Raw genomic sequence first — 22434 nt, 5'->3', positions numbered from 1 at the left:
CTTTTTTAAGCCTCGTCTTATATGCGAGTATATACGGTATCATTCCTCATTTACCCAGTGATTTATATAGACATTATTGTATGGTACTGTACAATTTTTAAATTTTTTTTCAGGGAATTGAAAAACTAATTGAGACCAACACATAAAACAGGATATGCTGCTGATAAATCCCAGGACACAGAGACATGTAAAACAGTCAATGACGCTGCTCCCACAACTGCATTGTAACCAATCGCAATTCAAAAGGCATCCAACCATGAAACCCAGGTCTATGCTGTAAGTTGTACATCCCAAGGTCATCTTCTGATGCAGTCACTACAGTACAATTCAAGTGAAAAGAAATGATGTTGACAATTCAGTAAACAGTAGTGTCTCCAACAATTGTTATGCATACTCCAAGTGATCAAGTTTGAAGTAACAAATCCTGCTTCTGTCAATAGCTTTAAAAATTCACGCGTGAGCATTGCTTTACTCAGTGTTGCTGACACTGCTGCTGATTCAATTTCTAATTCCTTTCCAAAATGGCAAGAAACATCAATTTTAGTAGCAACCTCCATATGATTATCAAAAATGCTCCGAGTAATGCTAGCCTACAAAATGCAGCAAACCAGTGTGCTTCGAATGCTGCAGTATTGAAGTGTTCAAATATTTCAGCAATGCCACTAATAGGAGCTACCCGACCAGGGCCTGGCCAATCCCTTCATCTTATCCCAATGATCATTGATCATAAGCTTTACTATTTATCATCAGGCGTTTGGAAATCTACAACTGAAATAGACATTACATATAAAAATTATGCTAAAGTTGTTACACCTATATACCTGTCTGCTAATACAAAAACAGCCAATGAGAATCCAAAACAGAACAAGCAAAAAATTATTCAACAATCCTCCAAAAAGATAACTGATAAAAAAGCTTGTGTTACTGTGGTCAATTTTCAACCTTCCAATAGTGGTGATGCTAACAACCTACCTGAAGAAGGCAGGTTGTTAGCCAATGAGAATGCAAATCAGAACAAGCAAAAAATGACTCAACAAGAAAAAGCTTTTGATACTGTGGTCAAGATTCAACCTTCCAAAAGTGATGATGCTAATGAACTGCCTGAAGAAGGCAGGTCGTTAGCCAATGAAAATCCAAATCAGAACAAGCAAAAAATTATTCTACAATCCTCCAAGAATGTATTTAATGAAAAAACTTGTGATACTGTGGTCAAGACTAAACCTTCTGATAGTGATGATGACCTACCTGAAGAAGGCAGGTCGTTTGCCAATGAAAATCCAAATCAGAACAAGCAAAAAATTACTCAACAATCTTCTAAGAAAGTAATTACTGGAAAAGCTTGTGATATTGTAGTCAAGATTGAACCTTCTGATAGTGATGAAGCTAAAGACCTGCAGGAAGAAAACGGGTCTACCCATGAGGAATCTAGTTCCTTTGAAAATATCAACTTGAAAACTGAAGTCTTTTGCTTCCAAGGTTCAGAGATCAAGAAAGAAACTCTTGAGGAGACCCTATCTAATTGGTGTGTACAGTATTTTAACATTAAAGGTTGTTAAAATGCTGGATCTCTTGAAATAGTCTTAAATCATACAACTTATGCTTCCATCTTTATTTTTATAAATTAGCAGTGGTTGATCCAAGGGGAGAAGAAAAAAATTATATTAAAATTTCTGATATAAAAGTCTGATAGTGCTATCTAGAGGTGCCATAATCATACAGTTTCTTGCCTTAGCCTCAACCATATTGGGGTTGAGGTGGTATACAGTAGACCCTCCCTCTGTGAAAGTCCCCCCCTTGGAACCCTCTATTTCAAATTCTTGGATCCGCCACTGGTCAGTTTTATTGTTCTTGATCTTTAGAGTATATGGTAGCTGAATACTAGAGCAATAATTGTCAATGAATAAAACTTAGATACAATTCAGATGGCATCAACATATAGTAGCCATTGTACAGATTGGTTTGAAACTAGGAAACGAACTTTGAACAAATTTCTTCACTAAATGTTTTTTAATATTCTTATCAATCAGAATGTTTATCTTTCTACTAAAGTGTTTTCCTTCTTTTTTTACAGCACAACAGAGGAAGATGACTGTCATACCATAATAGAACATGTTGACGATGATACTGAACAAAATGAAAGCATAGTTAAATCTGGTCAAAAAAGAAAAGTTCAGCCAGAAATGCCAATAGAGGAGCCTGAATACACATGTGATTCTATTAAGAGCAAATTGAGAGGTTTCATGTGTAAAAAAAAGGTGTTTATTTACAAAAGAAAAAGATATGTATATGAGTGGAACCAGTCCTAGTGGGGAGAAACAATGCATGCATGCCATAAAATAATGTATGCAAATTTTAAGGTTGGAAAATGAAACTACTAGCTCATGAGAACCAGGCACATGGTGCAAAGTATAAGCTACTTCAGTGTAAGCCCTACTAGCTTTTGAGAACCAGGCACATGGTGCAAAGCATATGCTACTTCAGTGTAAACCCTGCATCAAGAAGTTGATAATCGCCTGAATATGTCAGGGTGAACAACTTCCGTTTCAATGTCAAGTCTGCCTGGCGAAATTCCTAAACGAGAGCTTTTTGTGAAACACATGGAATAGACCGAATCAGCGGCTCAGTGGTTTTAGTGGGTATTAGGGTTTGTTTACATCTATGGAGATCGCGAAACGACAGTGCATTGAATATGGCTTCGCTTTGTTGTTGACGAAAAGTCACATCATATATGTTGCAAATGTTGGTTGGAATGCGAGTTATAATTTGGTAAATCATTTAAAAGAGTTCCAAAATATAACTTGTCGGTTTGGTTTGGTAAGGCTCCAATGGATAGTGGGAATAAAGCCTGGAATCTTTCCATTTGTTGCAAGAGTATTATTTTACAGTTATATTAAATTTACAAAAATTAAATCATAGGATGTTTGTAGTTACTGCCAAGGATATTATGATCATCATATGACATAAATATTATTATTACATACTGGCATTAGGATATACCATACCAACCAGGCCTATTATCACCAGCCTGTTTCCTAGACCAAGTTTGGTTGAGCAATTAGTACCATTATTTTCTACTTTATTACCTACTCGACTACAGAGATATATATAGTTGAGGCATAACAACTCCCTCCCTGCTCCGGGCCCTGGTCAAGGCTTAACACTCTCAGTGCACCCTAGGCCTATAATAGGCCTACCTGTATGTAGTCTACCGTACACTAGCAGCATTCCAGAGCCTAAATAAAAGTACTTATAAATCACTATTTAAAAAAAAAAAACACATAGGTCTACTGCCTTACTTTACTTTGGGTGGCTGTCTAAAAAAAATAATAACCCCAATATACTGTGTTCAGTGAGCGCACTGTGGTTTACGATGTGGATGTTTACATTTAGGACCCACTATGTCACGTAACCAGTAATAGTCCGAGTTTACCATGTGCAATTTTTTTTAAGAATAAGAGCCTCTCAATAATATTTTTAAATTTTTAAAGGAGTGTTGATTTCAATTTAACGGTGTATTCAAGGAATCCCCAGCTGGCCCAACTCCATAATTTTTCAAACTTACAAAAAGGAATGGTAAAATGGAAATTATCAACATTTATGTCTCAGAGTGCCATTTCCAGCCATCTAGAGGTGCTATAATCATAAAATTTCTTACCTCAGCCCCAACCATGGTAGGGCAGAGGTGGTCTTCACCCTCCACCTATGAAAATCTCTCCCTGGCCCGCATTTTGAATTCCCTGATCCACCACTGCAATTGTTAATTCTATGTGCCACCAATTTTCTTGATTAGTATAGAATAGCTGCTGAGACCAAATATGCCCCTCTTAAAATAGTTATGAATCTAATTATCATTAGTATTTATTACTAGCCTAGGCCTTTAGGATTTGAGGGTAAAAGAAACACTTTTTACGATGAATTTTCTGAAAAATTAGGGAATTCCCCTATCACATCAGGGGCCCGGCAATTAATCTTGCATTGGGACCCTTTTGCACTTACTAACGCCGCTGTTTTAAGATCATGTAACTTAATAAATGTGCTGCTAGTAGAATAGTTCCATCCAAATGTTGTTTTACATGTTGATGCATTTAATTTTATAATTATATACCTTTATATTTTGATGTATTTTAAGTACTGTACATATTGCTCCAACATGAGCACAATATAGTTTAGCAGATTGCCTTATATTTTTTTATGATCTATGTTGATTGGATTACTGCACTCAACCAACATTTTAATATTGTTTACTTGAAATTCAAAATTAATTACAATATAAACAATATGATTGTGATGTAGATTTTTAACGGATTAATTACAGACCAATTATCTGTAATTATTCTACGTCACAATCACTTTGTTTAATTTATATTGTATAGTCTTGTATCAGCCAAAAATCAATATGTACTCATTATATATGAAGGACTACATCAATTAAATATAGTTACAGTGTACATGCCTCGTCATATTTTTTTGTTTAAATGCCTGTTATAGAATTTCAAGTTCAAGAACCACATGGATTCACGATATGTTGTGTGTGTGTATGTGATATGCAAATTTGTCTGCTCATAAACACAAAATCAGGAAAGATAAATAAAACTAACAGTGCTCGAATAGGAACATGATGTTATAATCTTATTAAGCATGATAGCCTGCTTTACAGTGTACAAATTTTTACAGGAGTGGAAATTGTTATGAAAGAAGAATTAGAAACTAATTTGTTGCACCTTGAATTTTGTTTTCCAAAAAATGTTCTTAAAAATACTGATTCTCAATCATCAATTCATTATAATGGCTTTTGATGTTGCTATTTGTTTTATTTTTAAAAGTATACCCCTGCATTAGCCCAGGGAGCCGCAGAAAATACTCAAGTTTAAATCCAAAACGTGTTATCATCAATACAACTTGTAGCACGGCATAAAATCAAGCATTCTCTCAGTCGATTGAGGGCGCTCTTAACCAAGGTCAAGAGATTCTCTTAATCTCATTCTCATCATCGATGAAAAGCAAAAACGAGAAAGGTAATAATATTATAATTTAGGAATTGTTTTTTTTGTCTCGATAAGTTGTAAATGGTGTACATAGTAGTGTACGCTATATGCAACCTTCATATTAGCCGTTGTTGTTCTAAACCGTAGCTATCTGGGGTGAGAATGGTTCTCTTTTGCTCAAAACACTGGAAAGGCTTGGCTTCCCAGATTTTGTCCCCATGAACATGAAGGCGCTTTTGTTGTGACAGCGATTGTTGAGGGATTGTTTCTCCGCGCAGACAAAAGTGCCTAAAGTAGGCCTGGAAAGGTGTAATTTTGTATACCTCCTTGGATCAACACACTACATCACTGCTATGATGCAATCTTGTGTTAGCATGGCAGTTTATTAAATATAAATAAGCCGGCCCTAGCCTAGGGATAGCTTCTTTTTACGAGGAGGCTAGCCTACCTGTCTGTATGTACTACGTAGCAGGGTAGGCCTACTACTACTAGATAGAAAGAATGGCTAGGCCTAGCCCTCTACCCTATCTAACTACCTTCGGCCCTCGGTTAGATCCTATCTATGAGCTGTTGTTACAAAAAATGAAAAATTAGTTCTTGATAATAATCTGTAAATAAATAGCTACAGTACTACTACTCTAGTACTATGTAGGCCTAGAGGCCTATTATTTAATAATGAGAATATAATTAAGTAAGGTTTATTTTGTTATTTGAATTAGTTTCCCAGACTTCTCAAGTACTACCAAACTTCCGTAGTTAGGCCTATATTACGGGCGTATGGAAATAGTAAAAAATACTATGGAAATTTATTCTAGGCTTAGACCCATAAATAGATATGCAAGTCCAGAACAAATGCCTTTTCCATCAAAATTTTTGGTTAAATTAACTCATAATTGTCAGTTTACTGATAAATTATTGAGAAAACTATTAGGCCCTTAAATCTACATCATGTCACGTTTGTTTGAAATTCCACATCGAATTACAGACAATCGAGCCCCAAGAAAGTGGGCCCGATTGTCTTAATTAGTTATCTATAAATCTTCATGCTATCCCTGGTTGGTTTGAAATTCCGCATGAGATGTACAGTACCTTTAATTTTGAGCAACTTCTTGCACTTAAGGTAAATTGCATATGGAAATTTTAAATTTTTTACGGAAATCTAAAGACGTCTATGGAATGCATTTTACAAACTTGAGAAGTCTGGTTTCCTAGGTTGAGTGCAGCTAGAGGCAGAGGTACAGTCCAGTAAGATCATTTTCAAATTTAGATATTTGAAAACATACTTTATTTAGCCGATACATTTTGTGTTTGCTTTCCCATCAATTCTGAAAAAGAGCTTTTCAAAATATTCCTTAAAAAACACCTTTAACTTAACTTATGTTACTCAAGTCAGAACATTTGCTATTGTGAAATATACATACAGTACAGAATGTATTAAATTTTAAACATTAAAACCCAATTTTTTGAATATATTGTTATCATTTTGTCACAACACCTCACCTATATGTTTAAATAGGCATAGCTATAGGCCTAGGCTAGAAAGAATAGCTCTGTTTAAAGCAACACCATTTGCACAGGTAGAACTAGATAAAAAGTGGTCATCGCCTTTCACTTCTGTGAAATTATGAATACCTGTTTTTTAAGTGTTTACAGGTAGATGAATCTTGAATTGTTAACAGTTTAAATATTATTGATTTTCAGGCACAAATAAAGCATATTTGTGGAAATGAATATTAAGGTTGAAAATGATGATGATGGCTTTGGTGATAAGCTATCCAGCCTATGCAGAGTTGACAACTCAAACATCTTTGACCAAACAGAAAACAGCCCTGAATCAGCCTTGCATCGTAGGTTGCTAGAACTTGGCGAGGATGTCACTATCGATAACATGATGGAGATGACAAAGGAATGGGGAAGACATTACCTAATGTCTGACAGTGAAGCAGGAGAGGATGCCAGTGGTACTGAGGAGACAGAATCTGTTGAAGATAAAGACCAGGAAGGTTCTAGTACTGATGTAGGTGCTGCAAGTATACAGGTGAAACAGGAAGTAGAAGAAAACAGTCCACTAGAAATCAACAAATACTCAAGTGTGCATGAAGATGAAATCAGTGAAACAAGGCGGATCCAATCGCTGAGAAGGACAATTTTAGAACCAATGAAGAGAGGCCATCAGGAATGTGCTAGTGAAGACATTGAGGGTACAGCTGTGAAGAGGAAAAAGAGAAGTTCACTGAACACATCTGAAGATGAATCTCGTGGACAGGACCATACCTACTGCATATCGGCAGACCTGGAGGAAAGTGATCTTGCTATAAGATCAGAAGAGAAAGAGACATCAGCAAAGTTGTCACAGTTTCTAAATATTGGTAATCAACTGCCAAGATGGAACAGTCTGGCATATGAACGTAAATTCAATGATGTACAACTGGCAGAGGCACTGATTGACAGGTAGTCCATGCCAATTAATAAGTACATTTACATTTTTTTTTGGTTTTAAAAAAAAACCCTCAAGCATTCAATTTAAAAATTAATTGTTTAATTTAAACTTAATAATTAATAGCTAATAATAATTATTAACTCATTCAAATTTAATAATATCTAATAAACAAAAATAATAATAATAATAACAATAATAATAATAGTCTAATAAACAATAATACACAGATTAACACATTGGCGCCCTGAGTGGACCTTGTCGGACGTGATCTCGCATCCCTGGCAGCTAACATGTTAAAGAAACTCAGTTTTCTTTGATTTAATTACATTTTACATGAAAATCCATAAATTTAATAACCAGCTCACTTGGCTTTAATATTTGACATCATTATTCATGGACGTTGCATACAAAATATATGGATAGACTGTTTTGAGTAAAATTTAGAAACTAACCCTAAATACAGTATCTGAATTGAATTTTTTTGTTTAATTTTAACATTTTTTTTTGTATTTGCTTAGTTATTACTATGTAAAGCAGGGTGATGCTGCAAGAGTGCTATTTGGAAAGGAATACAAGAAATGGATGAAAGTTAAGAAGGTTCTCAACTTAGGAACGCATGAAGATTTGGCCCAATTCCTTTTGAATTTGTAAGACACTGTTATTTTTTTTAATCATAATGCGTAGCGGTGCTGTGTATTTGAGGTGTTAAGAGGAGTGGTGGTATTGAGAGGGGTAAAAATAATGTGCTGCATTGAGTGGGGATTAATGGGCTCAGGGAGAGTGAAAAATCTTGTTGAGGAGGTGCTAATAATGAGTAGACTCTCCTGAGATTATGTAAGAGTACTGAGATGATGGGGTGGAGGTATTGAGAGGGAAGTTTTGATGCCATTGGCCTGGATTTACAGGACAAATACATGATTATGAAACGAATGAAAAAGAACCTAATTTACATAAATAATTACTGTACATGTGAGTGGAGAATTAAAAACAAATTGTATTGCACTATTTAAACTTGATTTTTCATTTGGATAAAAATTTTCTTTGAATAACCTTTAAGCATTTATTGATTTGTTCCTAAAGTTATTTTGCCATTTATCCATAATGATAATCTTGTTTAATGTGAATATTGTTATACTTCATTAAAAAACAAAATGTTAATATTAGAAATGACCTGCTTTAAATGTAAAATCTAAATATGTATAAATAATTTTGGGTTTTTTTCAGTTATACCTCTTGTTCCTGCTCAATCCAACAAGAAGCAAGCAAAGAAATGTAAGTTTATGACGAATTTTTAGACTTAATTGATATTAGCATATCTCACTTGTTAGAAAATCATATATTTATATTTCTTTTACATTTATATGCAAGGACACTTGCTAATTAAAGTGTTATAGGCCGATATATACTCATCATGACAATATTTACATGTCACATGTATTTGTCTGGACAGGGTTTAAGCATTTTAAGGAGATTAGTCTAATGCCCTATTCAGACTACACTCTGTTATGAGGTTTGCCCTATAAACATCTTTATCACCGTGTCCAGAACACAGCTGCAAGGATCATTACACACACCAAAAAACGTGAACATATCACACCTATTCTTAAAAACCTACGCTGGCTTAAGATCGGTGATCGAATATTTTTCAAGATAATGCTTCTAACTTTCAAGGCACTTAATGTTCTTGCGGTGTTTCTGACCTTCTTAAACCTAAATCCACAACACAACTTCTCAGATCATCTAGTAAACAGCTTCTTGAACAAAGCAAATGAAAACTAAAAAATTTTGGAAAACGTTCATTTTCATGTGCTGCCCCTATATTATGAAATCCCTAATACCACTGCCATCAGTTTATCTTCAAGTGTTTTTCTTTTTGAGAAAAAGTTAAAAGCTTACCTTTTTTCAATCTCATACTAAGTGATTCACACAGAAATGTATATAGTTTTTTTTACATTTTCATAAGTTAAATTTTTCATGTGCACTTTGAGTAATGTCAACATCATTAGCACCACTGAACATTGTATATGCCGTGGATATTGGCGCTTTACAAATGACTGTTGATTGATTGATTGATAGATTGATTTATTGAGGGCATTCAGACCAATTCAGACACAAAAACCTTATATTGGATCGGTAGGTCAGACGGTACTAGGCCTCTAGACCTATGTTGACTGACCTCTACCAATCAGTGTCTGTGGAATCCGTTGCTAGAACCGACTACATTGCGATGCTAGTCTGAATAGGTTTAAAAACAAGGACATGTACCGGATTTCATCAACCAACAAAATACAGCTTGCATCAGTGTTCAATTATACAGGAAGCATGTCATTGTCATTATTTTTTTCAAAGTTGTAAGACAACTCTGGTGTTATAATCATAAAGGTCTTGATTTGTTTCCAACACTGTTTACTTCTTTGTGTCTGTGTTTGAAATTTAAATATAATAAATGCTACATTATTTATTTTATTGTAGTGATACCCCTCAGGAAAGCCCAGCTGATACATTACCAAGTGCAGAAAAAACGTAAGACATTTTATTTTCTATTTAAAATAATTGACAATTCTACTCAATAGAAACTATTTTTAGTAGTGGACCAAGCTAGATTCTCCAGCTACTGCCTACCCATATTAAGGGACTCATTTTCTCCATCATTTTTGCTATTTTCAAAATTCTATGTCCATTCATTCTGTTCACAAAGTTATTAGTTATAAAAGTTGGTATTAATTTTGGTGTAGACTTGTGTTCTACAAGTGTATGAATAGAACACAACAAATCAGAGTTAAAATGGAGGTAACAGGAATTAGAGGTATATTACCTGTAACAACTTTGATCAACATCCTCCAACAATTTACCTTCTATACCGACTGGTAGTAACTCAAGTTTTTTTTTTAAAAGGCCACCCTCAAAGCGTGTGCGTCTTACCTCCGATGATCGAAGTTAACAATGACCTTTTTATGTCAAATAACGGTTAAACAGCAATTCGCGTCGAGATTCAATTGCATTCATTTGATTCCAAACTAGGCCTAGCCTAACAAATATGGCGAAGAAAATGAGAACAGCCAACTGGGCGGATGATGAAACGCTTCACCTCATAGATATTTGGAGCGATCTGGAAATAAAACACAAATTGGGAACAAAAAGACCAAGCATACAAGCTGTCTGCAGCAAAATTGCTGCGAGGTTGGCTGAGCTTAGGCACCCTGTACGAACTGAGATACAAATCCATTGTAAAATGAAGGACCTGAGAAGGCTGTACAAGGCGGCCGTACATGACCTAAAGCAGGCCGGTCCAGAAGCCCACCTGCCCATGCAGTGCCATTTTTTTTATAGGATGCATGAATTGATGGTACATAGGACATCCATAAATTCACCAGCGTGCGCAACTGGAGAAAGTACTCCAACAGACCAGGATGGTAAGTGGGCCTAAACTAAAATCAGCGGTAGCTAGGTTTAATGCAGTAATACATTGTTAATATATGATGGCTTACATTATTTGAATGTGCTACCATTCTGTATAAGCCTAATGATAGGAGAATAGCTGGTCTGATATTTTATATTACTACTTTTACATATAACATTTTAAAATAATTCTATTCTTGTATTTTGATATGCATTTGATTTGCACAGTAAAGTTTATATATGTACAGTATATAACATAGTCTAGTAGAGTACAATTATTATTTATTATTACAAAGTATGAGATGGTAATACATTGTTTTATTATGCTAAAGAAACTATTTCATTCGATCCAGAGCTAGAAATATGGAATGATATATGTAGAAGGAATAGGAATTATACTATATTTGTAATTTTGAAATATTAAATATTAAATCATAGCAATAAATGTGTACTCATTTCTAGAAGATGTTTATATGGACAGTGACAAAGGCAGTTGCTATGGAGACAACACCGAAGAGCAGGATAAAGAAGACAATGAGAAAATGAAAGGACTAAAGCAACATGACAAAGAAAAACAACAAGAGAGTATGGATGAAATAGAGGTTAAAAGTAATGACAAAAGTAATGATGATGATGATATAAAAATTAAAAAGAAAAGAGCCCCAAACTGGTCTGATGAAGAAGTAAATCACCTTTTGGATATAATGATGGTGCCTCACATAAGAAACCATGTGGAATCCAATTCACGAGACAAAACAAAAACTTGGAACAAAATTGCAGAGAAGTTGACTAATCTTGGACATATAGAAAGGAGTGGGATGCAAGTCCAAAACAAAATAAAGTACCTCAAAAGTACATACAAGCTTGTCAATGATCTAGGTGGACCTGGTACAGAGGCTGGATGTATTGAGAAATATCCGTTTTACTATAAGATTCATGAATATATGGTAAATAAGCCGTCAAACAAAGCTGCTGGCCTGATTGGAGAGAGTGCTGTGACGGAATGTAAGTTGGTAACAAGCACATCAGTGCTAGGTTTTTGTTTTTTAAGTGATGAATGGTTAGAAACTTTGCTTATGATATGTCTAGGCCTGTAGTAAAATGAAAATGGACTGACTATGAATTGACACAAACAACCATTTTTTTTTGCTTGCTTTCAATCTGCAGTTTTTTGTAAGGTTGTAAGTTTAAAATATACTTAATAAAGATTTTATATTTTTTTCATTCCAAATTTTTATGCAAGTTCTAGAAGATGTGCATATACATAGTGATGAAGAAAGTTTTGATGAAGAAGGTGCCCAACATGAGGATGAGGAGTACAATGAGGAAATGAAAGAAATAGAAAAACTTGCCAAGACAGTGCATAATGAAAACATGGAACCCAGTGTGGAAGAATTTGTGCAAAGCAGTATACAAATGCGAAAAAGAGCTACAAATTGGACAGATGCTGAAGTCCATCACCTGTTAGATATTTTGATGGTGCCTTATGTAAGACATAAGTTGGAATCCGAAGTACATGACAAAAGAGAAATTTGGAACAGTATTGCAGCAAAGTTGACTGATCTTGGACATCTGGCCAGAAATGGTATGCAAATCCACTGGAAAATAAAGGCCCTGAAAAAGGTGTACAAGAATATCAATGATCTAGGTGGACCAGATTCAGGATCCAGATTTATTGAGAAATATCCTGTTTACTACAGAATCCATGAATTTATGTCAATTGGGATGTCCAAAAACACTATTACAGTTCCCACAACAGTAGAGAGCCCTCTAAAGGAAGGTGATGGTAAGTACACTTAAACACATTTGTATAGTATAACTATGTTCTGTACTGTAGTAGTCCAGTGGCCCACTATGTATCATCTCTTTTGTCATCTCAAATTTTTTAATGGATCACAAGTTGATGACATATGCCATTTCCCGCAGATTTTCAGCCATAATTTTGATGTTGACGTTGCATTGCCAGGTTTTAATGGGTTACGTTCTGACAAAATGAATATATAAATTTAATAATACAGTATTTATATTAAACATATTCTTTTAAAAACTTAAGACGTCAAAATTACATATTTACTGTATTATTTTGTACTGTAATAAGTAGAAGTAATAGTATTTATATTTGTAATTTAGAAATAGTAAATCATAGCAATAAATTTGTACACATTTCTAGAAGATGTCTATATGGACAGTGATGAAGACAGTTACTATGGAGACAATACCGAAGAGGAGGATAAAGAAGATGAGAAAATGAAAGGACTAAAGCAATATGACAAAGAAAAACAACAAGAGAGTATAGATCAGAACATCAAAGAATTTATGCAACATTGCAGTCATATAACACGAGATAGTAATGACAAAATTAAAGATGATGATGATGATGATGATATAAAAATTAAAAAGAAAAGAGCCCCAAACTGGTCTGATGAAGAAGTAAATCACCTCTTGGATATAATGATGGTGCCTCACATAAGAAACCATCTGGAATCAGATTCACGAGACAAAACAAAAACTTATAACAAAATTGCAGAGAAGTTGACTAATCTTGGACATATAGCCAGAAGTGGGATGCAAGTCCAAAGCAAAATAAAGTACCTCAAAAGTACATACAAGCTTGTCAATAATCTAGGTGGACCTGGTACAGAAGCTGGATGTACTGAGAAATGTCCGTTTTACTATAAGATCCATGGATATATGGTAAATAAGCCGTCAAACAAAGCTGCTGGCCTGATTGGGGAGTGTGCTGTGAGGGAAGGTAAGTTGGTAACAAGCACATCAGTGCTAGGTTTTGTTTTTTAAAACGATGAATGCTGCTTAACTTGTGATTAAAATGTTAGTAAATGAAAATGGAACAGCAATGAATTCCTCTTGACAAGAATTTTTTTGCTCGCTTTTAAGTTACAGACAATTTTGCTATTATTTTTGTTGTAGGAGTTTCGTGCATATCTGACGAAGCCAATTACCTGGAAGGAGAGGCAGAAGAGAACGATGAAAAAGAATTTGAGTACATAAAAGATGAAATAGAAAACACAAAAGAAGAGGAAATGGAGAACAGAGGGCAACATGAAAACAGAGACCAACTTAAGAACATGAAACAGATTGTAAATGAAAGTTCTGAAGAATTTTCAAAACATGTGTGTACAAGTGTTGAAAGAATTGTTGAGAACATGTTGAGTATAAAAAGGAGAAGAGGATTTAATTGGGCAGATGATGAAATTCATACACTCCTAGATATTTGGAGTGAGCCTAAAATAAGAGAAATATTACAATCAAATTCACGTAGCAAGAAAGAAGTTTTTGACAAAATTGCTGTAAAGTTTGCTGATCTTGGATACATTACTAGAACTGGGGCACAAATCCGTTATAAAGTAAAGGACCTGAGAAGAGCATACAAACTGGTGAATGACAAAGGTGGACCATCTTCAATTTCAACAGATGAATTGATGGAGCAGTGTCCATTTTACTACAGAATCCATGCAATATTGGTAAACAGCACATCCATAAATGCATCTGCTAGTACGTTAGTGGAGAGTACTACAATGGAAGGGGAAGATACATGTAAGTGCCCTATATCTACACATTTTTTTTTATAATATACTGTGGAACTTCCCAGTACTCTCTCTCCCATGCTTAAATACAGTAATGCTGTAACCCCGACCACCTTAAAATTTAGACTATAAAGTATAATAATCAACCCTTACTCTACTATAATAGCCCAGATGAGTTGGTAATACCAAGCTCTACAGGATGGGGAACTTCCAAACCCATTTGCTGGTATCGATAACAGTGGCACTCACAGAGCATCCGATATGATTGACAGTGGGGTGGGAAACAAGGGGCAGACTAGGGCTTGGTCAGGTTCCCGGAATAAAAATTCCTGGTAGGATTCATGGGGCCAGATTTTGTTATGAATTAAGTATGACCCAAAATTGTGTTTTAAGACTAGTATATTTGGAATTGCCAATCAAAATAACGTAAAAAAAAAAAATTAATATTTTTACCTGATGATCCTGTTGTGGCATCGGACAAATGCCACTGCCCCCTGCTGCCGTCACCACTGATCGATAATTGATGATGAAGCAGATTCTACTGATGAATTAATAAAATTATTTTAATTAAATTAATTTTAAATATAACTTAGGTACTCTCTTTAAATTTATTAATACTGTGAATTTAATGATTTTATGTATCATTTTATGCTATGTCAAGATGACTCATACATACTTAGTGATGAAGAAATTAACCAGGAAAGTGAGGAAGAACAGAAGAATGAAGGAAAGGAGGCACTTGAGTACTTATACCTAAAACATAGAATTAAAATAGAGGAACCTGAAGTAGAGCAACATGAAAACAGGGGTCAACATGAATTTGAAAACAGAGGTCAACATGAAAACAGAGGTCAACATGGAAACAGAGGTCAACAAGAAGATAGAGAGCAACATGAAGTCAGAAAGCAACATGAAAACAGAAGTCAACTAGAAGTTGAAAACACAGTGCAACATGGAAACAGAGGTCAGCATCAAGACAGAGAGCAACATGGAAGCAGAGGTCAAATTGAAGAGAGAGAGCGACATGAAAACAGAGATCAGCCTGAAGTTGAAAATAGACAGCAATATGAGAACAGAGGTCAACATGAAAACAGAAAGCAAGATGAAAACAGGGATCAACTTAAAGTTGAAAACAAAGGGCAATATGAAAACATGGAGCAACATAAAAACAGAGGTCAAAATGAAAATACACAGCAACTTAAAAACAGAGTAAACCATGAAAACAGAGGGCAAGATAAGAACAAGGAACAGATTGTGAAAAATAAAGTCACAGAATGTGAAACTTTTGATGAGTTTTTAAAATACTGGAATCAAGTTCCGATGAATGATGAAAGTAATTTTAAAAAAGATGATATGTTGAAAAAGAGAAGAAGAATTACTTGGGCAGATAATGAAATTCATCACCTCTTAGATATTTGGAGTGAGCCTAAAATAAGAGCTGTATTACAGTCAAATTCGCGTAACAAAAAAGAGGTTTTTGACAAAATTGCTGTAAAGCTAACTGCTCTTGGACATGTTGCTAGGAATGGGGGGCAGATCACCCGTAAGATGAAGGAACTAAGGAGAGCATACAGACAAGTAAGCAACCAAGGTGGACCATCTTCAATTTTAACAGCTGAATTGATGGAGCAGTGTCCATTTTACTACAGAATCCATGCAATATTGGTAAATAGTACATCCACAAATGCAACTGGTAGCACGATAGGTAAGTACTGTATTTTATATAATAGCTATACGATTACATAATAGTATTCCAGTGGTCCACCACTTTGAACAACACAGCATTGTTTTCAATGATACGCTTCTTAATGACGTTTTTCAATTTCTGTTAAATGTAATATATTGATTGCATATCATTTATCTTTATACAGTAATACTTTTATAGTTTTTCTAAATGTTTTAGTCTGAAGTGTGATTACTTACTGTGTATAGTGTATCATGTAATTATTATTATTATTATTGTTGTTATTAATTATACAAATTGAAAATTATCAAAATAATGATTATTTTATTCTAGGTCTCGAAGACTCGTACATAAGTGATGAAGAAAATGAGGGAGAACAGAAAGATGAAGAGCAATTTGAGCAACATGAAAACATGGAACAGATTTTGGAAAAGAAAGGCATGTTAGAAGATTGTTTATATGTTGAAGATGAAACAATAAATATAAAAAGGAGAAGAGGTATTAATTGGGCAGATGATGAAGTTCATCACCTATTAGATATTTGGAGTGAGCCAGAAATAAGAGATGTATTACAATCAAATTCGCGTAACAAAAAAGAGGTTTTTGACAAAATTTCCGTAAAGCTTACCAATCTTGGACACTTTGCTAGGAATGGGGCACAGGTCACCCATAAAATAAAGGACCTAAGGAAAACATACAGGCAGGTGAACGACCAAGGTGGACCATCTTTATTTTCAACTGCTGAATTGATGGAGCAGTGTCCATTCTACTACAGAATCCATACAATAATGGTGAATAGCACATCCACAAATGCACCTGATAGCATGATAGGTAGGTATTGTATTTTATATATTAGCTATATAGTTATTAGTATTCTAGTGGCCCACCATATTAAATATTACAACATTGTTTTCAATGATACGCTTCTTAATGACGTTTTTCAATTTCTGTTAAATGTCATAATCTTATATTGATTGCATGCCATTTATTCTTATATTGTATTTGTTTTCATAGTTTGTTTAAATATGTTGCATTTCATGGTGCTTTCAAGTTTTAGTTTGATTACTTACTGTATACCTGTATACTGTAGTGTATCATGCAATTAATAATGATTATTTTGTTCTAGGTCTCGAAGACTCGTACATAAGTGATGAAGAAAATGAGAGAAAACAGAAAGATGAAGAGCAATTTGAGCAACATGAAAGTGTTGAACAGATTGTGAAAAAAAAAGTTACGGGAGAAGATTATTTAAATGTTGAAAGTAATGATAAAAAAGAAGATGAAACAATAAATATGAAAAGGAGAAGAAGATTTACTTGGGTAGATGATGAAATTCATCACCTTTTAGATATTTGGAGTGAGCCTGAAATAAGAGATGTATTACAGTCAAATTCACGTAACAAAAAAGAGGTTTTTGACAAAATTGCTGTAAAGCTAATTGCTCTTGGATATATTGCTAGGAACGGGGCACAGGTCTCAAATAAAATGAAGGACCTAAGGAGAGCATACAGACAGGTAAACGACCAAGGTGGACCATCTTCATTTTCAACAGCTGAATTGATGGAGCAGTGTCCATTTTACTACAGAATCCATGCAATATTGGTAAATAGCACATCCACAAATGCAACTGGTAGCACAATAGGCGAGAGTTCTACAAGAAAAGCTATTGGTAAGTGTGCATACACATGTTTTATATAATAGCTATATAATTACTAGCATTCTAGTGTCCTACAGGGTGGGGGGGGGCACTCAATCTACATCTGATTACCTGTTTGTGTGACCATGCTTCTAAAAAAGGGCCTATACACATTTTGCAATGCCAAGGAAAAGCACCCCTTTTCACATAGTATATTAAAATCTTACCCAAAAATAAGTATTTGGAATGAACCAATTCAAGCAAGAGGGGAAAAAAATTGCTGAATTGTGTACGTGGATGTACGTCTGGTGATTAATTTGTTGTACTGTGTGAGAGATGCACGGTTGTGATGCTGGTCTCACTCCAGTTTGCACTGCGTCGGCCGGGAGTCGGCTGATGCTGCCTGACACATAGCGACGCAGATCCTAAGCACGTTTTTAATGTCCTTGATATGATACAATACAGTATACTGTATATAGCAATTTGAGCTTTTTTCAGACCATAAAAGCGTAAAGTACATTACTGTACATGACTTTTTACGTGATTTTTGTCACTCACATAGGTCACCGAGGTCAAGGTGAGTGGCCCCCTGGAGCCCACCACATTGAACATCCCATAGTTGTTGTGACTGATACAGTTTTTAATTGTGTTTTTCAAATTTGGTTTGATGTCATAGTGTTATCTTGATTGCCTCTATACAACTTACATTTGCTTTCGTAGTATTTATGAATATGTTGCATTTAAGGGTGTTGTTAAGTTGTAGTCTGGTTACTGTATATAATGTATAATGCAACTTACAAATTTATAATTATCAAAATACTTATTATTTTATGTTAGGTCAAGAAGACTCATACATAAGTGATGAAGTAAATGAGAGAGAACAAAAAGATGAAGAAGAAGAAACAAATGTAAAAAGGAGAAGAGCATTTAATTGGGCAGATGATGAAATTTATCACCTCTTAGGTATTTGGAGTGAGCCTGAAATACGAGATAAATTACAATCAAATTCGCGTAACAAAAAAGAGGTCTTTGACAGAATTGCTGTAAAGTTTACCAATCTTGGACACATTGCTAGAAGTGGGACACAAATCCATTATAAAGTAAAGGACCTGAGAAGAGCATACAAACTGGTGAATGACAAAGGTGGACCATCTTCATTTTCCTCAGCTGAATTGATGGAGCAGTGTCCATTTTACTACGAAATCCATGACTTAATGGTAAATAGCACACCCACAAATGCACCTACTATCAACCTAGAGAAGAATTCTTTGATAGATTGGGATGGTAAGTTGGAAAGCACACGTCACTGCACTGCTTTCTGAGTATAGTAATAATCAAAGCTTTTATAGTAGTACTGTACTGTATTATTAAGAACATTTTAGATGGTTAAGGTTCTTGCCTTTTAATTGCAGAATCCTGTGTCAAAATCCTTACCAATTTATGACTCTAGTAAATGACTTCACTTAAAGAAAAGCATCTTAACCACTGATCTATAAATCAAATTTAATGGAATCATAAATTTCAATTAGGACATAAATGAAATCTGATGATGTTTGTCATTTCCCAAACATTACATACTCAGTACATCGTGAAAAAAATCACTAATTGATTAGAGTGTGCAATGGTACTGAGACTCTATTGCATAAACAAAACAAGTTTAGGCAAATTATTGTTAGTTGATTTTTCCTGGTACAATATTCATTTGGTATTAATAAATCTTCATATTCTTTTAAATATTTTACTAATTCTGTGCATGGAGGAGTGAAAACCATGTTCTGTGTAGTCTAATTGGAATAATAGACATCATTTGGCTATTTTTAACATCAATTACAGAAGACTTGCATACCTCTATGGTTAGTGATGAAGAAAGTTGTCAGGAAGATGATGAAACAGTAACAACAAAATGGAGGAGAGCAACAAACTGGTCTAATAATGAAATTCAATGCCTCATAGATATTTGGAGTGAGCCTGATATACGAAGCGAAATACAATGCACAAAACCATTTAAAAAAGATGTTTGGAATAGAATTGCAGTCAGATTAGCTTCTCAAGGCCCTTTTTACAAAACTGGTGTCCAAATCTACAACAAAATGAAGAACCTAAGGAATTCATACAGGAACCTCAGTGATGGACACTGTTCAAGAGAACAGATTTTTAGAGAGTTTCCATATTACGACCGAATCCATGAAATAATGGGAAATATGGAAACTACACATACAACTACTAGCAAGTGTGGGGAGACGACTATTCAAGGTAATGGTAAGTAGTCTAGACATTTGTAGTAAGTCGGTAAGCACTGTATTGGTAGCACTTTTATGTATTTGAATATTGAATGAAAGATACCGAGATATATGATATGCATACTGTATATCGTCGTATTTAGCATACTCTGTGACTATTAATAGTACTGTAATACCTTTTTACATTAGTTGTAGAAGAGGTAGAGCAGAAGAAAATAGAACAGTTAGAGCAATGTGAGAACAAAGAACAACCAGGGCGAATACATGTAGAACAGTGTAAGACTATGAAGCCATACGAGAACATACGCAAGCCTGAGAATGTGAAGATGGTCAAGAAAGAAGTTGAGGAAGACGAAACTATGGAAACAAGCACGTTTGAAGGTATTGAAAATGTGTTAAAAATATATGTAGTATTCAATAAAATACACAGAACCTATAAGTTCAATTAGTAAAACCTTAAAACAGGAGCATAGGCTGGTTTTGGGTAGGTCGGGGAAGNNNGAAGGGGGTGGGGGGGGCAGAGGTTACGAAAAATTAAAACCTGAAACTTGAATCCCTATTCCAACGAAATGGTCATTTTTTAGTATTTTGACCCACATAGTGGAACTAATTTGCTGCCAGTGGGGGTGGGGGAGGTGTCCACCAGTTTACACACATACTTAAAAGGTACAGTTGAACTTGCTGAAGTCGAATCCAAAATGGCATTGATAAAACTGTTCGACTTAGATAACATTTCACTTACAGGTCATTAATTAATAGAAAACACAACAATTTGGCATGTAAAATAAGATCGATTTAGAAATTATTCCAGTTATTTCGAAAGTCAATCAAATATAGAGGGCGAACTGTATACAGAAATATAAAATCAGAAATGGTCTAAACATTACAGAAATGCCAAGGTAGCTAATGAGTAATTAAACAATAATATATATATATTTTTAACAAAAATAATTTTTTGAATGCACAGGTTGTTCCAGTACTGTCCCAAGGGTAGCAGTGCGACATAGGCATCCAATAATAGATGACCAAGAAGGTAATTATGATATTAATTAATCAGTCATGTATAAGACAAAAACAGTAAAAATAAAATGGTTAAATCTATGCAAGTGTTTTTAAGTTTATTTTAAATTTTTAACATTATTGTATAAATTATCACATATATTTTATTACTTTTTGATTCAACCTGTTAGTGGCAGTTTTAATCGCTGTTGGTTTCGAACTGAATGAAATAATAATTTTAAAAAAAATAAGCCAGTTGTATTTTTCTTTCATGAAATCTTTTGAAATATTCAATAAAATCAATTATGTTTGTTTTATATTTCAAACAATTATACATAGCTTCAAAAATGCTATCAACAATATTTGTTTAAATTTAGAAAAGGAGGTATCAAAGAAAAAGTATGCCTTGTAATCACTTAAAAATTATGGGAAACCCTACCCCAAAGCTTTTTTTTGTAGGTTTGCTATGAGTTAATAGGTACTGGCTGAAAACAATATTTGTTATTTAATAATGATATTATATTTTGTATTATTGTTACTATAACACACTACTGATTATTTATGAATATTTTTATTATTGTATTATGATTTTCAGGTCAGAAAAAACCATCAAATTTATCTCCAAAGTCCTATGCAGTTCTGACGAAAACAATGGTACGTATAACATCAGAGAACAATAGGAGATTGAGGGCTGAAGAAGAGAAGAGGAAAAAGGATGCTAAGCACATGAAAGCAGAGAGCAAGTGTATGACAAAGATACTGGAACTGATGAAGGCTGATGTGCAGGGGAGGAAACTTGCCAGGGAGGAAAGATCCAGGCAACTTCAAACTATGATGCAAGTTATTAGTGGAAAGTCATTGGCAAATCCATTGGCAAATCAGCCCAGTACTAGTAACACTAATGAAATAATAACAATAAGTGATGATTCTCTTGATTAGTAATTAGGAAATCCTGCTATTAAAGGACTCCAAGAACCCAGTCATGTATGATAATTATATATATATTTTAAATACTGTGTTCCAAAGTATGGTGCTACTACTAATGATAGTAAATAGATAAATATAAGGATTTGTGTCTGGTATTTATTTAGATTAAATCTTATGTAATCTTACGTATTAAATCAACAATATGATCTTTATATGGTTTTTATACCGGAGGTGCTAACCATAATAGTTTTATTCTTTCAAATTGTTTATTTTTTAGTGAGCCTGTGTCAACTCAAATTGTGTGGAACATGAAGCGTTTTAACCTACAAAAGCCCATTAGTGCCACTAAAGTATATGTTTTCCTTAATTTTGGATTAATAATCCATAATTATGAATTACTAATCCATTGTTACAAATTAACTGATCAGAAATTAATAATTCGTAATAACAAATTATTAAATTCATAATAACGGATTAGTAAATTTGTTATAACAAATTAGTAATCCGTAATAATGAATTAATTGTAATTCGTAATTACGGATTAGTAATTCATTATTACGGATACTAATTCATAATAAC

At 34.2% G+C, this 22434-nt stretch overlaps 2 protein-coding genes across 4 annotated transcripts in view; both read left to right on the top strand.

The window, feature by feature from the left end:
* Positions 1–4448, top strand: part of LOC117105064 — a 6080-nt gene extending 1632 nt beyond the window's left edge. For 2 of the 3 annotated variants that reach the window (XM_033246079.1, XM_033246078.1), the window contains exons 2-3: positions 114–1522; positions 2072–4448. In XM_033246079.1, coding sequence (XP_033101970.1) covers positions 522–1522; positions 2072–2306 — 1236 coding nt within the window. In that variant the 5' untranslated portion in view covers positions 114–521 and the 3' untranslated portion in view covers positions 2307–4448. The remainder of the gene's footprint in view (positions 1–113; positions 1523–2071) is intronic. The other variant, XR_004444848.1, reaches the window with a different exon arrangement.
* A 472-nt stretch (positions 4449–4920) lies between these two features.
* LOC117104976 lies at positions 4921–21867 on the top strand. Its single transcript, XM_033245955.1, has 18 exons — positions 4921–5015; positions 6687–7436; positions 7944–8072; positions 8650–8697; positions 9898–9948; positions 10447–10838; positions 11287–11829; positions 12068–12610; positions 12995–13576; positions 13753–14379; positions 15031–16074; positions 16387–16884; positions 17180–17722; positions 18527–18973; positions 19523–19948; positions 20119–20310; positions 20897–20962; positions 21524–21867. The coding sequence occupies exons 2-18, from the start codon at positions 6712–6714 to the stop codon at positions 21865–21867; spliced, it is 7200 nt and encodes a 2399-aa protein (XP_033101846.1). The 5' UTR covers positions 4921–5015; positions 6687–6711.
* Positions 21868–22434: the final 567 nt, after the last annotated feature.

Source organism: Anneissia japonica, unplaced genomic scaffold (genome assembly GCF_011630105.1).
Source record: "Anneissia japonica isolate Jap-2015-1 unplaced genomic scaffold, ASM1163010v1 scaffold287834_len5846547_cov211, whole genome shotgun sequence".
Lineage (NCBI taxonomy): Eukaryota > Metazoa > Echinodermata > Crinoidea > Comatulida > Comatulidae > Anneissia > Anneissia japonica.
Note: the sequence above shows the minus strand (reverse complement) of the source record. Positions and strands in the feature narration are given on the sequence as shown.

Excerpts from the sequence above, each read along its gene's own strand:
- LOC117104976 (XM_033245955.1), top strand. The coding sequence starts at position 6,712 with ATGAATATTAAGGTTGAAAATGATGATGATGGCTTTGGTGATAAGCTA. Across the intron at positions 13,577-13,752 it reads GGAGTGTGCTGTGAGGGAAG|GAGTTTCGTGCATATCTGAC; the intron begins GTAAGTTGGTAA and ends TTTTTGTTGTAG. Across the intron at positions 14,380-15,030 it reads AATGGAAGGGGAAGATACAT|ATGACTCATACATACTTAGT; the intron begins GTAAGTGCCCTA and ends TGCTATGTCAAG.